Here is a 14,889-nt window from a genome sequence, read left to right as displayed (position 1 = left end):
TAAAAGTGAGACTATCATAATGTCTGTTAGAAACTGTGATAGTAACAATGCACTTCATGGAAGAGAAGATGACATCGTGAAGGGAGGAAAGTGACAACCCCAGTGAAAATAAGAGTGGAAATGAGTTACCAGCAGTAATGATGAATTTCTGGGATTCTACAATGGATAAACATTGATATACATGCAGCTGCTAATTTTTTAATGTAACTTCAAATTTATTCATATTAAGTGTTAACATCTAAATATGTTGATACTTTTCTGTCTGATCCAAGTATTTTTCATACATTCTAACCTGAAGAATCATGGTACAATCATGGTTTTTCAAGTTTTTTTGTAGGAAAAAAGGTCATCATATTTTTGTTCCTCTATAAAAATAGTCCCATTAGAGGTTTTATACATCTGCTACAGCCTAAGAATTCCTTTAGAATGCATTCCTTCATATGTATGTATGAACCACTATTCATTGCTAGCCATGTGAAATAAGCTGATGAGACTCAGGGGGTCAAGCAGGTTTCTTACAAGGTGGATGCCAAAGAGGACTTCCAGGAGTCCAATGGGAATTGTCCAAATCAAAATTTTTTATCCCCATGTTATTAATCATAAATGGCTCCAAATAATCTCAAGGCCTGAATGAATTCCAAAACATTGTTTTGCAACCCAACCTAATGAAGAGCTAAGCATATTCCTGACAGACTACAGCAAGGTTGCCTCTCACAACCCCTTAATAACAACCCCACCTGTACTACAAGGCTACACTGCAGATTTCGTAAGAGTCTGAATCAGCTAGGTCCAGATTGATCAGGGTTTACTGTGCACATATAACTTCTTGGCTACAATGGCTTTATTTTCATTGACATCTATTAGATAAAAGAATGCCATATATAGTTTACAGATCAATAAAATGACATTATTCATCTAATTATATGAAACAATTTTTTGTTAGCATAAATTCAGGTAAATTGGTGATGAAAAAAGGAAAAAGAATAAAAGCTAAAAGATAGGATTTGGACTCTCACATGTATGAGAAAGTATTCAGAAATCCATTTTGAAAAACGCATGATTTGGATAGCTTGCTTTAAGGATGGATGAAATTGATATACCAATTGAAGTTCAAAGGATTCAAATTTCTAAAGTAAAATGCATTTTGATGGGGTTGATTGAATATGCAAAAAGTCGCAAAAATCCTAAGTTGAAGGCAACCGTTAATTTGGAAGAATACATAGATAGATGCTTACTACAATACTCCAGTTTAACATACTTTTATAGACCAGGAAATAGTTGAATTGGTGCAAAGTAAAAAAGGTGAGAATAAGGAAAAAGATGATGGAGATGAAGTTTTTCGATAAAGAATATCGATTGACAGCTGAATTCACCATGCAACTAGGGCCATGGTAGGTTTAGAGCAAAGCAGTTTAATCAGGAAATAACATCATGAACATTTACTTGCTGGATATCGTCCATGGGAAAATGAAGCATGTAATCAGGTAATTTCAAAATAATAATAAAGATTGGTATCATAGCAAAGGTAAAAGCCACAATTTTCTGTTGTTCATGATGTAAAACCTTGACAATAGAATGTGGTGAAACTGTTTTGCATTTTGCATGAAAATTTCACGGTCACTCATAATTGAAGAAAGCAAAGAGTCGAGTTTTGCTTATGATAATTTATAAATCTCTAGCAAGTCTAGCAATAAATAATGAGTCATGTCCCAAAGAAATATGTGATTTTCTCTTGTGCAGTTCGACATTCATATGTGTGTTTGTGATTTAAGAAACAAATTATTTAATAGCACTTTCTATATTCCATTGTTCCAGGCTCAACTTTGTGGAAGCTCATGTTCATTAAATGAAGAACACAATGTGCATTTCTACTGTTCTTTATTTACATACAACTAGTTTCAATGCCTAGGCGTCATCATCAGGTACAAATTAATCAAGTTGCAGTCCATTTATATACCATTCATGAGGGAGGGGGGGTGGTTGAGAGAGGGGGGGAAGGAGGGGGAAAAAAGTGGTTTATAAATGGACTGCAACTTGATTAATTTGTACCTGATGATGATGCCTAAGCATTGAAACTAGTTGTACATAAATAAAGAACAGTGGAAATATTGTGTTCTTCATTTCAATCACTTTCTACATTCACAAATAAACTGTAAATGGAAATATTTTACGAAGGCCATAATAAAATGTGGTACAAAATATGGAAATATAACTCATTGACCCTTACAGAAACAAAGAAAGCAATTATACACAACAGACGTTCTTCAGTAATTAATTAAAAGAGATAACCTCATTATAAATAAATGAAAGGACTAACTTTGTAGTTCCACACGAAAACGATTTATTCACATGACCCGGGTTTCGAAGTAAAACTTCATCATCAGGTGAGCTCTCTCTCTTCGAAACCCGGGTCGTGTGAATAAATCGTTTTCGTGTGGAACTACAAAGTTAGTCCTTTCATTTATTTATAATGAATCGGTTCCATAAAGTTATGCCAGAAACCATTAATTATAGATAACCTCACGCTCGAGCTACCCCCAAGACACACTATAAACACATATGTGAACTATAGCATAGAATTTCTAACATAGAAATGAAGTATTCAAACAAGCTTGATTGTTTGCAACCTGTTTTACATTTGCTTGAACGTTGACTAATTCACTTTGAAATTAATAATAATAAAACTCTGGATATGGCTAATAAAATATCATAAAATATTTTTCTAATTCATTTGAAATTAGATTATGGGTTGTATTTTTTTTTTTTTAAGTAATCTACCAGTTAAGGTAGGTTTTTGGACTGACACAACCACCAAACAAATATTTTATTACTCCTAACAAAACACAAAATCCATCATCCTACTCTATATCAGGTCCCTCTTCATCTCTGAGTACTTTCTTCCTCCCTTCATCCCGTCCAACATCCCTATCCTGTTCCTTCCCTTTCCTCTTTTGCCCAACATTCTACCCTCTATCACAGTCTTCAACATCCCACTGCCGGTCAACACCCCCTTCATCCACTTTTCCTGCCTCCATAGGATTGCTCCCAACAAACCCCTCTCTTCGCCCACCATACCAAGTACTTCCTCATTTGTTTTCTTCTCTGTCCATTTCACCTTCTCCATTCTTCTCCACACCCACATTTCAAAAGCCTCCAGTCTACGTCTATCCTCCTGCTTCAATGACCACGTTTCCGCGCCGTACATAGCTACGCTCCATATCAAAGTTTTTACGAGTCTTTTCTTAACATCCTTACTCAAAGTCCCCGTCATCAACTCCCTCCTCCTTGTGAAAGCCTCTTTGCCTAGCGCAATTCTTCTCCTTACGTCCCTACTACTTTGACCGTGTTGGTCCAAAACACTACCGAGATACGTAAACTGGTCTACCTGCTCTAGCTTTTGCCCTCCTATTTTAATGTTAAGCTTGGCCTTTTTCTTTCTAGAAAATCGCATAACCTTTGTTTTATTAATATTGATTCTCATCCCATACCTGTCGCACTGAATTTCCAATTCACTAAGCAATGCTTGCAGCCCCTTGGCTGACTGACAAACTAAAGCTTGGTCATCAGCAAACCTAACTGATTTTACGAATTCCCCGCCCACTTTCATTCCTACCTCGAGTTCTTCCCATGCCTCTTTGATCATTTCTTCTGCGTACAGGTTGAACAGCAACGGTGATAATGGGCAACCCTGCCTTACACCCCTTCCTAACACTGCCCATCCTGACTCCCCGTTTCCCACCCGCACCTGAGCAGTCTGAGACATGTACAGGTTGCGGATTAGCCTCCTTTCCCTCCAATCTATTCCTATTTTCTGCAATATACTCATTAGTTTTTCCCAATTCACTCTATCAAACGCTTTTCCGAAATCTACGAAACAGGCAAATACCTCCTGGTTGTGTTCTATATTCCTCTCGATTAATAACCTCATTACTGCAATGGCATCACGCGTACCTCTCCCCTTCCTAAACCCAAACTGATCATCCCCTAAGTAATCATTTGCCCTACTCTCTATCCTTTTGTTTATGATCCTGAGAACAACCTTAGCTGCGTGGGATATCAAACTAATTGTCCTATAGTCCTCACATGACGTGGCCTTTACCTTTTTCGGAATAGGAACTAAAACTGATCTCACAAAGTCGTCCGGCCAGATTCCCTCCTCATAAATACTACGGATCAGCCCATATAGCCTCTTCCTCCCACATTTTCCCAAGCATTTCAAAAGTTCCACGGGAATGTTATCTACCCCCACGGCCTTATTTAGTTTCATCTCCCTTAATGCCCTTTCTATCTCATTGTCTAGTATGCCTGGACCTAAGCTATCTTCCTCTACGTCATGTTCCTTTTCAATGTCTAACTTTGTTGGTCTAAGCTCTTTACTATACAGGTCTTCTACATATTCCTTCCATCTCTCTTGGATCTTTCCTGCGTCAACTATTACCTTACCGGCCTTATCTCTAACTGCTATCGTTGATCTCCCTTTCTTACTTCCCGATAAAGATTTAACTATGCTGTAAAGCGCACCGATTTCCCCCTTCCTCTGCAGACTTTCCATATTCTCGCACTGCGTCTTCCACCATGCTTCCTTTGCTTTATTTGTTGCCCGCCTCAATTTATTGTTCAATTCTTTGTACTTCATTTTGCCTAATTCTGTATTTATATTCTTCCATTTTCGCCGCTCATCCATTTTTGTAATCATCTCATCCGTGATCCATGGTTTACGAGTCCTTTTAGCGTTAACGGTTCCAATAGTGTCTTTTGCCGCTTTAGACAACCCTTTCTTGATACATTCCCATTTTTCTTCAATAGTACTTAGCTCTTTACCGTCCTCCATGATTTTCTCTACCGCCTGTTTGTATTCCTTTCTTTTCAACCCATTTAATGCTTCTACATTCCATTTTCTAACTCGCCGCCCCTGCCTTATCTTTTTAAAACGTACGCTACATTTCATAACAACTAAATTGTGGTCTGAGTCCGCATCCGCTCCCGGGAAGCTGTGGGAATTTATCACACTGTTCCTAAACCTGTGTCTAACCAGGATATAATCTAGCTGATATCTTCCCGAGTCACCTGGCATTTTCCATGTATACCTGCGTCTTTTGTGGTGTCTGAACCAAGTGTTGGTGATAACTAACCCCTGTCTCCTGCAGAACTCAACTGCTTTCTCCCCGCGGTCATTCCTCGTGCCTAAACCGTAGTCCCCCACCTCATCACCATCTCTTCCTTCGCCTACTGTCGCATTCCAATCCCCCATCACTATCAAATGTTTCCCTGCAGGAACACATGCAATCATGTCCTCTAACTGATCGTATATCCTATCGACCTCTTCTTCCTTATGGTTGCTCGGTGGCATGTATACCTGGATAATAACTAAGTTCGTCGGTTCTGCTTTTATCTCCACTAGTAGTATTCTATCCGTTACCTGCTCTATGTTGACTACGCTTCTTCCTACCTCTTCATTTAATACTATGGCGACCCCTCGTTGGCTCTCGTCCCCACCGCTGTATATTATTCTATACTTATCACTCCAGTAATCCCCGCTATCTTTCCATCTCACCTCGCATAGACCTAAAATATCTATATTTCCCCTTTCCATCTCTCGCTTAACATTCTCCAATTTCCCCGTCCTCATCATTGTCCTAACATTCCACGTTCCTATTCTAACTAATTTGGTCTTCTTCTCCTGCGTCTTCTGTCCTGCTGCTGCTGGTTTTCCCTTGCAAGGGTTTCGTGGGATGACGACCGCGGAAGCCTTGCCTCCCCCGCTGCCGGGCACGACACACGGCCGATTGGGCCGAGCCCCGTGGTTGCCAGGACTCAAAATATCTCTATTGTCCATCACATTGTTCTTGGGAATGATAATTGAGGTGGTTTCCCGTTGCCTTCCTCAATAGTGTTTTTAACGTGACACCATCACTTACTGGCCGCCCCACTGGGGTCAGACGCCATTGCAGCCGCCTCACTGAGGAACAGACGCTGCGTGGACTACCTTTCGTCTGGCTCCTAACCTTCGACCTATCTGGCATGGGTGACCCTACCAGGAGCAATTTTTATTACTCCCGCCAGTACAGCTCTAGGGGTCATCAGAACGCACAAGCCCTTCCACCACGTCAAGGTTGTAGTCCGGGGAGGGGATGGGTTGTATTACAGAGTATTAATTTAAACGGTATTCAATTATCCCTCAGACATGAAATAGGATATTCCAAGATTTGCTTAACCACTTTTAATACCAGTCACTTAATAAAACTTGCATTTAGCATATTGACCTTCAGTGACAGTAAGTTCAGTGTTTCAATAAATGCTACCAGTAGTGCAGCTTTTAGTAAATCAATTTTCATAACCTACTGGGTTAATTGCCATTGTGACTTTCACCTGATTACCTCTGCAAAGATAGTACTCAATTGTTTGAATGCAATGAAGAAAAAATGGAATGTGACACTGAAAAGTGAATTATTTACAATTACTTTTTCCCACATTTAGTTACCTATTCTGACATATCCTCCAGCAGCAGAGAAGAAGAAACCAGGTTCCACTTTCTCAGAGCATGGGATGACACCTTCAGCAACTGAAGGATCACCAACAGTTTTACCATTCATGCGGAAGTTTCGAAGGCATCCTGGGAAACTGCTGTTCACACCCTAAGCATGATGAGAGGCAAATAAGGAAGTAACTTAATGCACAGCCATTTATCTTCAACTTTCTATACTTATTCAGTGATGTCCAACACTCCTTCAAAAAAACAATTTTAATCAATATAACAGGGATTATATTATTATTTAACTAATTTATAGCCTGCAGATCATCCCAGACATATCTTAATGAGAAAAAGGAATATTATTTCAGTTGGCACTTCATGCACCCACAGATTGAGTGCTTGCGAACAAATTAACAAGTATTATTACTTTTCCCAGTTCTCGGCATGCATGGAACAACCTGTGGGCTTCCACAATTATTGTGTTTATTGTCACTTGTTTTGGATTTGATTTTTGGGAGAATATCCAAATGTTAATGTCAAAATAAATGGAGGTCCAATGGACTCAATCGGAAAAAATAGCTTGCTCATTACTTTTTTACTAATCTATGAAGTTTGACAGAGACTGTTACCTGATGCCTGACTTTGTCATAGACTTGCCATAACGAACCATTCAACAAAAATTACATAGCATATGCATCTAAATTGGTCTAATCATATTCAATTGGACATTACAATTTGCTGATCACATTGGAAAACATCCCCTACTGTTCATTTCCCAAACACTTCCATGTACAATTAAAATTTAAGAAGCAGAAATCAATTTAACATATCCTGTAATGGTACATTATCAATTAGCAAAACATTAATGAGTCACATGTTTAAGAGGAAGTCAAGAGTTTATATATTGAAAATAAATTATGAAAAAATGTTTTTTGTCATTGGTACAGCAGTTGCATGCAGGGTACTACAACACCTTGCAGCAAGGCTTGGCTCACCCTCAGATTTCCCTTTGCTTCCAATCCAGCAGTCTCCGAGATGCCTCCAACAAAGAATGGTGGCAGCACATTGAGTGCCTTAGTGTTGCCTTTCGATGACCCTTCGCCCACCTCAGCATGGTCCACATTGAGTTTCCCCAGTGTGTGCTGACGTGAGAAGGTCACTGAGTGCCATTGCCCATCATTGTAAGTTTCTTCTGATGTGATGAGAGCAGGCCCAGAGCCACAGTTGAATGAGTAATAAAGCTGGGAGTAAAAACAGGTAGTTAGTGAAAAGATGAACTATGACTTTGAAATAACATCAATATGCGCTATGTTAAGATTAATTCAACTAAGTATGTGCTAGAATGCACTTGGAGTTGTAAAATTTTGAAATGTCATGATGATTTGATATCATTTGGCATCATTTATGGATAAAATATAATTCATTAAAATTTTCAGATTTAATGGACATTACTCAGGTATTGATCATGGGATCCAAAGTTTCCTCACCATCATTATGCTTAGCCTAGATATGGGGGATGATAAACTGAAGATAGCTAAGAAAAGCTTTATACTATTACTGATGGATTAAATATCCTCATTTTAGAAAGAATTTTGGCCCAGATTATATATGTAGACTAGAGTTTTTCACTTTGTTTACACTTAATGATTTTGTCAATGTCGTTTTGAAATAAGGATATCTTTTGCATACTGAATGCAATCAGATCAGAATGTAATGAATTTGATTTTGATATTATAATACTTAACTAAAAATATATCATAAAATTCAGATGTGACTAAATACAGTGGAACCATAAACCTCTAGAACTTAAGATGCTATCCTACCAAGGGAACATTGTTTATCAGTAACCGTTTCTTTTCCATAAAAGAAATTGCAAAATCAACCACTTAAGGTGTGCTGCTTATACATAATAATTTTAATGTTCCCGTTGGATCTGCGACTCTCTTGATGTTCATCTGCAGCTCCATTCCCTTTCTCTCTCCATTCCAATCACATATCATATAATGAGCTATTTAGTATGTCACCATTCATCTAATCACAAGGGAAAGGGAGCATGAATCTTCCATATTTTAAAATAGGAAAATGAATTCATCAGATTAATAATGGCGGTATATTTTTAAACCACTACAGTTTGGCAAAGATGAAAATCTGAATCCATTATTGAAGAGGATTCTGAGTTCTGAAACAGCATTGCCATGCTGAGAGTTTCATAATGTCTTAAAAGCAATTAAAATCGTAAAGGGAAAACTTTACCCTAACAGTATCTAAAAATTAATTGCCATTTTGAAGGCATTCCATCAGACAGAGTTTTTGCAACTCCTTAATGAACAGTAGCTAAAGCAATTGTCCCTGGTGAGTGAAGAATATGAATAACTTACGATTCCACCTTTTAGAATCAGGGAGATGTAATCTATGTGTCTTTGATCCGCCACATAGAAAATGATACCATCAGGCTCCATGGTATTGAATTCAATAGTGAATTCATACCTGCTCCTGAATCGTGCGGGGACACTTTCATACTCAAGTCGACTCCTCCTCTCTGTCCCTAATAAAGCAATAAAGGGAAGGAATTATGTCACATTCATAGAGATAAAATAATTGGAAAAATTTATTTTGAAACTTGTAAAACTAAATGAAATAGGGTGCAAACTGTTTCAATCTTATAACACATGAGAGTGAAGTATAATCCCCTTTACAATGATTATTATGTACTAAGAAACTGTAGAGTGTTACATAAGGTATAGTACTGTGGTTCTATAAAAATGTCAAGCATGTTTTGGTTACTCGGACAAATATTGGTTTCTCATATGCTGAAAAGTCCGGTCAACTTTTTGGCTGGATTTGATTAACAATAACTGCATTAATGGGTGCAATTTTCTCAAGTACTATGGTGAATGGTGTGCTAAGCAGTCACATTGATGTTTTCTAAGTTTGCAAACATTTATCCTGTTTGGCCTTAAAATATATCACCAACATTATATGTGCATGTTGGACAATCATGCTCATTGCAATATTAGTTTGATGCTTTCCATAAATAAATTTTTGGATACAATCTGTGTTACAAGAGTAGTTTGAAAGGTTCTCAGAATCACCACCAGATATCAATGTTGGTGCGACAAGTTTTCAGCATAGTAATAGTTAATTCTTTACGAGTAAGAATGTAACACATTAGTCCTCCGGGAAGATATCTGTTGTGCGGATGCCTCTCTGTTGTTGTTCCCCTGTAGTGATTTGTGAAGTTGGAAAAATTTGATATTCAAGCAATGATAAAATACTTTGTAAAGAAAGGTATGAAAGCAAAGGTAATTCATTCTGACTATCAGAACTCTCTAGCGGACTCTGCCCCTTCATATTCAACTGTTGTCAAGTGGACAAGTGAGTTAAAGTTTGGTTGGAACAGCTTAGATGATGATCCACATAGTGATTGGCAAAATGTGCCACTACCCCAGAAATGATTGCAAAAGTGCAGAAAATGGTCATAGGCAGATCACCTACCGAAAGTGTGACAAATTACTGAAGCTGCATGGGTATCATCTGAATGGATCAATCACATTTCAACAGAGGAATTGGATATGAGAAAATTATCTGCAAGATGGGTGCCATAACTCTTGATGCAGGATCACAATCACATCAAAATTTGAATTCACGAACAATATTTGACCCATTGTAAGAGCATCCAACCAGATTTTCTGTGCCCTTTGTAACCACAGATGAAACTTGGGTCCACTACTATACCCCAGAGACAAAACAATAGTCAAAGCAGTGAAAACTTGTTGATTTACCACCACCACAGAAAGCAGAGGCAATATGGTCAGCCAGAAAGGTGATAGCTTCAGTTTTCTGGGATGGGAAAGGTATTCTGCTGATAAATTATCTTCCCACTAGTCAAACAATTACTGGAAAATACTACACTAACCTCCTGGACAAACTACAGCAAAAGATGGATAAAAGAGGACCAGGTTTGGCAGGGAAGAAAGTCATCTTTCATCAAGACAATGCACACCCACACACAAGTGCTATTGTCATGGCAAAAATACTTGATCTAAAATACAAATGGTTGCCATGCCCACCTTATTCGCCTTTTTTGGCTCCATCAGATTTCTATCTCTTCCCTAATCTCAAAATGTCCCTCGGTGGATGGAGATTCTCTTCGAACAAAGAACTAACGGCCAAAGTGGATGGTTATTTGAATGGCTCAAGGAACTAATTTTTGAGATAGGATCCAGACATTAAAGCATCACTGGATCAAGTGCATTAGGGTACAGGGAGACTAAATTGAAAAATAAAAAAGTTTCACTGAGGTAAGCCGTTTATTTCTATTCCATTTTGAGACCTTTTCAAATTACCCTCTTATTATGTTTGAGCTTTAATGTCATAAGTAAATGTGGTCATATTTTTTTGCACACAAATACCGTGCAGGTTGATAATTGTTTTCAATCCTAGTGAGCATCATTAATCTTCCCTCACAAATGAAACATTCAATAAAAATATAATGAATGCAGAGAACTCTGGGAATAACACCATGCGATTCACTCACCAAATCTGTACCCGCTGGCGGCATTCACATCTGGATCAGGGGCTGGTTCCATTGGGAGGTGACACCTGGCTTCACTTGGAGTTATGGGAGGTGATGTAGCCATTGTTGTGTGAACCGTCGTCATTGCTGTGAGTGAGGTGGGATGAGGTTCCAGTGGTGATTCCACACTTGTGTCCTCCTCACTTTCATCGGGTTTATCATCGTCTACAAAGTGTCATGGCAGAAGATAAAGAGAGGCTGCCTCAATGGAAAACATGCTCATTATCCCCAAAAATTTTCCTTGGAGACAAATAAAATCATATCTGGCATGTAAGTGAATGTAAATACAAACATTTAATTAGACATGATAAGATGAGGGAAAGTGAAATAGAATTCAGGATCATGTAACTACTTAATTATAAATATTGAAACACAGCTATGACTTATGATATATGCACCAGCAAATCCAGTTAATCCAAAAATACATTGCAATTACAAATTTGATATTTTATTCATAATCAGCCATTGTAAAGATATTATAAAAGAGGAAGAATGGTGAAACGTAAAAGCAGAGAGGGAAGTTTTCGTTAATTGGTTGACTTATTTCATAGACTTCCAATCCTGAGAGAGAGAAATTGATGATTGTGACAAAAGAAGGAACCAAACTATGATGGAAATTACACCGATATTCAAAGATTTTGAAATTACAAATGCCAATCATAATCTTAGACATGCAAAATGTCTCCAAAAACGGAATAAAATCAAAAATTTAATTTTGGACTTAGAGGACACAATATGTTCATTTTTCAATACATACCACAGCATAATGATCTTAACCTAAAATGTAGCCACTAACACAATGTCCATATACTTCATGCAATTCTGGCTTCTTCTTTGCCAAGCCTCATTAGTCAAAATTGGAATATATTTTAGTCATATTTTGGAGAAGCAAAGGTGAAACGGAAAAGAGTAATTCAACTTATATTTACATTACTCCTTGGGATGAATGAATATTTTTTCTCAACTAAAAAATTTTTTCTGCATTTTTTTTAATGATAGGGCACAAAATATTTCACTTACCATCAGTGCCTCCGGAATCTTCATCTGTTGGTTCTGTACAAAATGAACAGTGAGAGAACAATATGGGTGATCTACACTCTATATCACTCTAAATCATGCTAAATATCTTTAATGCAGTTTTTGATGAATAGATAAATGCTCCAAAGGAAGTAATTTTCACATTTACTCACCTACGGGAAGTCTTCCATACTCATATCCACCAGTGACACATTTCCCAAGCACTGTGTGAATGCCTTTAGTGGAATTGGCAAAGTTGATGACCTTCCCATTGATTGTGGCCTCACCCAGGCAGCCTACAAAGGGAGCCTCACTAAACACAGCCCCAGGGGAGATTCGCATGTCAGATGGCACACCTCCAAAGTAGAGTTTTCCATAGCGTATTGTCAATGGGTCCATGGGTTCACTTGAACTGAAATGAATTCATATTATGTAATTCTTAATTTCATATGCTCACCTCTCCAAAAAAAAGAACCATAAAAATTTCAAGTTATGATTTCTTTTAAAAGGTTTTGTTGCTTGGCTGCTTGAGAAATATCACCTTATTGTGAAGTAATGAGGGAAAGCTTCTGATCATGTTTCAATATAACTCTTTGGAATGATCTAATTTCAGAATCTTATAAGGAACAGCATGTTAAAAACCATTAAATAAATAATCAAAAATTATCTAAAGATTGGATTAGCAGTCAAAGCCCCTTAATTTTTTGAACTGAAGATTGCATTAAAACTGTAGTTCCTAAACAGAAAGATTGGTTTCACATGAGTTTGCTCAATGTTCAACTCATCGTAGGGTGAAATGGCAACTATTATTATCTTATTTCATTCACAACAAAACTAAATACACCAAATAATTAATGTTCCATTCAATCCTGATCAGTATCAGGCAACCAGATGAGGAGGACAAGAGGATGGAAAGAAGGGTGCATGCACCGTCTGGATAGAAGTTGGAAGTGAAATGGGAGCCTTAGCAATTGTCTTTCCTCCCAGCATTACCCCAAGTAATTTTCCTCTTTCATTTACACGGTCATCTTCCCTCTAACCTAATCAGACTACTCACTGTATCTAAGTCTGCACTCTTCACATCATTCCCACAGTACATCTAGCATGTATTAAAAACAATGGCAAAAAAATAAACTGCAGCATATCAACACAGTGGGAAAACACCAGGTTGAAACTATCTGATTTTCTTTAGTCTCATATGATTAGAGAGACCTGTAACTTTTAAAGCACAAATTTAATGGCAAGTAAGCATATGGGTTATGTCATATGCTATTAATCAATTGTAAAAAGTGATACATTTAACTTGAGCTGAGTAAGCATACAGTAAACTAAAAAAAATATTTTGATCATGTTGTATATTTATGTTGTACAGTATATATTTAAGCTTTCTTTGGATTAGTTAATTTCTCTTGTAAAGCACAAAGACAGAATCAAAGACTCTACATTTTCATGGAAATGCAAAGCTTTTGAGTCTGTCTTCCTGTTGGTGCTTTACAAATAGATTTCCACAAAGTATCAGCCTCAGCCATCTCTCAAACTATTTTCTTTACTTATTAACTGGGTCAGTCATACAACAACAGTTTAACTACCAGTACATTATTTACATTAACGACTCATTTCTTCCTATTTTTGCTGTGGTGTCAATATAAGGTCTACCAACAGATTCAGAATTTAGCTGGAGTTTTTTTATCATTTCCATTCATTATAAGTATGCTTTTAAATGACTTTTGATAATGATATTTCAAATCATTTTAAGTTAAAAAATTCACCAGTCATAATGACTCCATCTGTTTAGCTCCATATTTTTCCAACAACTTTCAGCTGTAATATGTTCCAGACTATTCATGTATTTAAAATTAACAGAAGTGTGCTAGTGAGATTTTAATTTTGTTACACTTTCTGAACACTCACCTGAATGACTCATAGTCATCAATGTGTAAAAGCATGGAATCTAGGCTGTATGTGGCAGTCACAACATGCCACTGCCCATCACTGTATTTGGTTGGATTGGATAATGCTGAAGAGCTAGTTGAGACCTTTGCCCTGCCTTGGGGACCAAGCATCACCAGCGAGCCATTGACTAAGGACAGGGAAACACCCATGGATTGCGTTGAATCAGTTGCGTAGAAGAGAAGCCCATCATCATGTGTAGTATTAAATTTAAAGTTCAGTTGGAGGAAGTTGTCTGCCGTTGTATTGGGCCAAATTATGAAGCCAGGGAAATTTTCCAGGAATGAAACAATACTGGCCACCTGAAAATGGAAGGACAGTTCAGATTTTTTACTGAATTTTTTTAACTCAAGGTTAGCTCATTTTCCAGTTGAAATTAGTCCACATCTAGAACTACACTTTGGTCTGCTAGTGACCAAATGCAGTCATGGTTGGATGCATACCATTAGAGAACTTTATGATTTGATACTTTATTGTGGAGTAGTTTGAATGGATCTGCTCATTAGTTTCTGCTTTTGGTGTCATGGTTTACCTGAGTGGTAAGGGATTCCCAATAAACTGTTGTATGACAGTCAATCATTATTCTTAAATAAAATTCATATTATTGAGTAATTTCAATGAATTACTCAATGTAGTCTTGCCTACCAATGCAATTTGGAGTTAGAATTACTTCCTCAATGTCAGAATTAAACTTACACTATATAATGTACAGAGAAGCACAGAAAGTTTTACCAAATCCTCTGCATCCCATATCCTGAATTCCCATTCCTCTAGCAACTTCCATTACTGGTTTGTGATTTTTTAAATGTTTTTTATTTATTAAAAAAATTAATTCATAAGACTCCTTTGCATATTGCTTGATTCAGAAGTTAAT

At 37.3% G+C, this 14,889-nt stretch overlaps 1 protein-coding gene across 1 annotated transcript in view; it reads right to left on the bottom strand.

Moving 5' to 3' along the window:
• LanA (laminin subunit alpha) overlaps nucleotides 1-14,889 on the bottom strand; it is a 147,546-nt gene that overhangs the window by 5,050 nt on the left and 127,607 nt on the right. The window contains exons 51-57 of the mRNA XM_071590876.1: nucleotides 13,977-14,317; nucleotides 12,239-12,477; nucleotides 12,069-12,101; nucleotides 11,010-11,213; nucleotides 8,851-9,017; nucleotides 7,468-7,713; nucleotides 6,482-6,635 (exon numbers count right to left, since the gene is read on the bottom strand). Coding sequence (XP_071446977.1) covers nucleotides 6,482-6,635; nucleotides 7,468-7,713; nucleotides 8,851-9,017; nucleotides 11,010-11,213; nucleotides 12,069-12,101; nucleotides 12,239-12,477; nucleotides 13,977-14,317 — 1,384 coding nt within the window. The remainder of the gene's footprint in view (nucleotides 1-6,481; nucleotides 6,636-7,467; nucleotides 7,714-8,850; nucleotides 9,018-11,009; nucleotides 11,214-12,068; nucleotides 12,102-12,238; nucleotides 12,478-13,976; nucleotides 14,318-14,889) is intronic.

The sequence above is a fragment of the Hetaerina americana genome, unplaced genomic scaffold (assembly GCF_022747635.1).
Source record: "Hetaerina americana unplaced genomic scaffold, ioHetAmer1.1.p SCAF_4, whole genome shotgun sequence".
NCBI lineage: Eukaryota > Metazoa > Arthropoda > Insecta > Odonata > Calopterygidae > Hetaerina > Hetaerina americana.
The sequence above is the reverse complement of the archived record's forward strand: the minus strand, read 5'-3'. Positions and strand labels throughout refer to the sequence as shown.